At 42.4% G+C, this 3,774-nt stretch overlaps 1 protein-coding gene across 1 annotated transcript in view; it reads left to right on the top strand.

The window, feature by feature from the left end:
• GATAD2B (GATA zinc finger domain containing 2B) overlaps window positions 1-3,774 on the top strand; it is a 119,442-nt gene that overhangs the window by 108,735 nt on the left and 6,933 nt on the right. The window contains exon 6 of the mRNA XM_012813001.2: window positions 1,201-1,403. Coding sequence (XP_012668455.1) covers window positions 1,201-1,403 — 203 coding nt within the window. The remainder of the gene's footprint in view (window positions 1-1,200; window positions 1,404-3,774) is intronic.

The following is a 3,774-nucleotide window of genomic DNA, read 5'->3' as shown; positions in this document are numbered from 1 at the left end:
CAACGCCTGGCCATTTTTTGGTTGCAGCCATCATTGTTGTTTGGCGGGCCCGGGCTGGGGATTCGAACCCGCCACCTTAGGTGTATGTGGTTGGCACCTTAGCCGCTTGAGCCACAGGCGCCAAGCCAGGAGGTATGTTTCTTAAGACTTTTGTTTTCTTGTTTGTAAATGAAGATGGTATTATATAAATTCCCTAAAGTTATATTGTTGTAATCAGATGAAGTAGGAGTATTTTATAATTCTAGCACTCTGGGAGGCTGAGGAGGGTAGATCCCTGAGCTCAAGAGTTCAAGACAAGCCTGAGCAAAAGTGAGACACCCCCCCCCACCTCTACAAAATATAGAAAAACTAGCCAGGCGTTGTGGCAGGCACCTGTAAGTCCTAGGTACTCAAGAGGCTGAGTCAAGAGGATTGCTTGAGCCCAGAGTTTGAAGTTGCTGTGAACTAAGCTGATGACACAGCACTGTAGCCTGGGGCTCCAGAGTGAGACTCTTGTCTCTAAAAGATGGGGGGTGGATATTTTATAAATTATAGAGTATTCTTTTTGTAGAGACTCCTTAATTTAACAGAATAAACTCCTGGAAAAGATCAATTTGATTAAGAGAAACAGGAAGCCAGGCAGAGTGGCTCACACCTATAATCCTAGCACTCTGGGAAGCCAAGGCCGGTGGATATCTTAATCTTAAGCTCACGAGTTCAAGACCAGCCTGAGCAAAAAGCAAGACCCCGGTTTCTACTAAAAATAGAAAAACTGAGTCAAGAGGATCCCTTGAGCCCAAGAGTTGGAGGTGTGAGCTATGATGCCACAGCATTCTATGCAGGGCAACAGCTTGAGAATCTGTCTCAAAAAAAAAAAAAAAGGAAAGGAAAGAAAGAGGCTCAGCACTCATAGCTCAGTGGTTAGGGCACTGGCAACATACACAGAGGCTAGCAGATTTGAACCATCTGGGGCCTGCCAAACGACAGTGACAACTACAACAAAAAAATAACCAAGCATGGTGGGTACCTGTAGTCCCAGCTACTTGGGAGGCTGAGGCAAGAGAATCACTTAAGCCCAAGAATCGGAGGTTGCTGTGAACTGTAATGCCATAGCACTCTACCAAGGGCAACATAGTAAGACTTTGTCTCAAAAAAAGAAAAATAAAAAAAAAGAAACAGAGGAGACAGGAAGTGTAAAATGATTATTTTTTTGGCATCTAGGCAAAAGCTGTGCCTCACTTCTGCGGGTCGAACCCTTTGTATGTGCCCAGTGTCGCACAGACTTCACCCCTCACTGGAAGCAAGAAAAGAATGGTAAGATTCTGTGTGAACAGTGTATGACCTCCAACCAGAAGAAGGCTCTAAAAGCTGAACACACCAACCGGCTGAAAAATGCTTTTGTTAAAGCCCTACAGCAGGAACAGGTAAGAATTCTGACTTCTTGCTGCCCGGCAAGGTGGCTCACACCTGTAATCTTAGCTCTCTGGGAGGTCATGGTGTGTGGATAGCTTGAGCTTAGGAGTTCCAGACCAGCCTGAGCAACAGCAAGACACCATCTCTACTAAAAATACAAAAATTAGCTGGGCATTGTAGAGGGTAGCTTTAGTCCCAGCTATTCAGGAGGCTGAGGCAGGAGGATTGCTTGAGCTCAAGAGTTTGAGGTTGCTGTGAGCTACAAAGATGCCATGACACTCTACTCAGGGCGACATAGTGAGACTCTGTCTCCCAACAATAAATGAATGAATGAGAATGAATAAGAATTCAGACTTCTTACCAGGCACTTGTCCCACATTTAGTTTTCTTCAATGAGTTATCCCTTCTAGTTTGGAGGAATTGTTTATGTGATATAGAGCCCTGGGCCTGAAGGACTAGGTTCCCTTTATCATTCCATCTTTCCCATTTCCATCTCACTATTTCTATCAAATGGCTAAGAACATAGGTAACTGATGGCTGAAGTGAAGGGGAAAGGGACAGAAGGTTTGAGACTATTAACTTTTCTATAGCATTCTATTCCCAACTTGATTTTCTCTTCAAACAGATGTATTTTGGTAGGTGGAATTTATATTTGCACTAGAAATCTCTTTGAAAGAAGTAATTATTTATGGTCTGTACTCAACAAGAAATGGTAAAGAGTAGATTATAAAGTAGCCCAGTGAAAAATAGTAGTTCTAGGATGTGTGAACATTTCCTGTAGTAGTTATAGAATGAGAATATCTTGGAGAGGGAAAAATATGTTGGGAAGCTCAGATCTTCTCCCTCTATCCTATTTCCCACTCCACCATTTTGTTTGGATAGTGTTGTAGACATTTTGGAAAATGAGTAGTCAGGAGTCAAAAATAAACCCCAGTACGTTTCTTAAACTGATAGAGGTCATCTACAGCAAACCCACAGCAAACCCATATTGAATGATGTAAAATTGAAAACATTTCCACTCAGATCAGAAACAAGGCAAGGATGCCCGCTGTCTCCACTGCTATTCACCATAGTAATGGAAATCTTAACCATCGTAATCAGGCAAGAGAAGGCGATTAAAGGTATCTAAATGGTCAGAGGAGATCAAACTCTCACTCTTTGCTGATGATATGATCCTATACCTGGGAATATCCCAGGAACTCAACTTTAAAACTCTTAGAAGTAGGTGGCACGGGTGGCTCAAAGGAGTAGGGCGCCAGCCCCATATACCAGAGGTGGTGGGTTCAAACCCAGCCCCGGCCAAAAACTGCAAAAAAAAACCAAAACTCTTAGACGTGATCAAGGAGGGCGGCGTCTGTGGCTCAAAGGAATAGGGCGCCGGCCCCATATGCCAGAGGTGGCAGGTTCAAACTCAGCCCTGGCCAAAAACTGCAAAAAAAAAAATGTAGAAGTGATCAAGGAATATAGCAGCATCTCAGGATACAAAATCATTAATAAGTCAGTAGCTTTTACATACGCCAACAATAGTTAAGCTGAAAAAACAATCAAAGACTCTATTCCTCTTACAGTAGTGGCAAAGAAGATGAAATATCTGGGAATTTACCTAACAAAGGACGTGAAAAATCTCTATAAAGAGAACTATGAAACTCCGAGAAAAGAAATAGCTGAAGATGTTAACAAATGGAAAAAATGCTCATAGCTGGAAAGAATCAACATTGTTCAAATGTCCATACTACCCAAAGCAATCTACAGATTTAATGCAATCTCTATTAAAGCACCATTGTCATACTTTAAAGAACTTGAAAAAATAGTACTTTGTTTTATATGGAATCAGAAAAAACCTCAAATAGCAAATACATTACTCAGAAATAAGAACAAATCAGGAGATATCATATTACCAGACTTCAGGCTATACTATAAATCTACATTGATCAAAACAGCATAGTATTGGCACAAAAACCGAGAGGTAGATGTATGGAACAGAATAGAGAACCAAGAGATGAGCCCAGCTACTTATCATCATTTGATCTTCGACAAGCCTATCAAAAATATTCAATGGGGAAAAGACTCCCTATTTAACAAATGGTGCTGGGTGAACTGGTTGGCAACCTGTAGAAGACCAAAACTGGACCTACACCTTTCACCATTAACAAAAATTGATTCTCACTGGATAAAAGATTTAAACTTAAGACATGAAACTGGGCAGCACTGTGGCTCAGTGAGTTGGGTGCTGGCCCCATATACCCAGGGTGGTGGGTTCAAACCCAGCCCCAGCCAAACTGCAACCAAAAAATAGCTGGGCGTTGTGGCGGGCGCCTGTGGTCCCAGCTACTTGGGAGGCTGAGGCAAGAGAATCGCCTAAGCCCAGAGGTTGCTGTGAGC

The sequence above is a fragment of the Otolemur garnettii genome, unplaced genomic scaffold, assembly GCF_000181295.1.
Source record: "Otolemur garnettii isolate 467f Iridium unplaced genomic scaffold, OtoGar3 scaffold00244, whole genome shotgun sequence".
Classification (NCBI taxonomy): domain Eukaryota; kingdom Metazoa; phylum Chordata; class Mammalia; order Primates; family Galagidae; genus Otolemur; species Otolemur garnettii.
The sequence above is the reverse complement of the archived record's forward strand: the minus strand, read 5'-3'. Positions and strand labels throughout refer to the sequence as shown.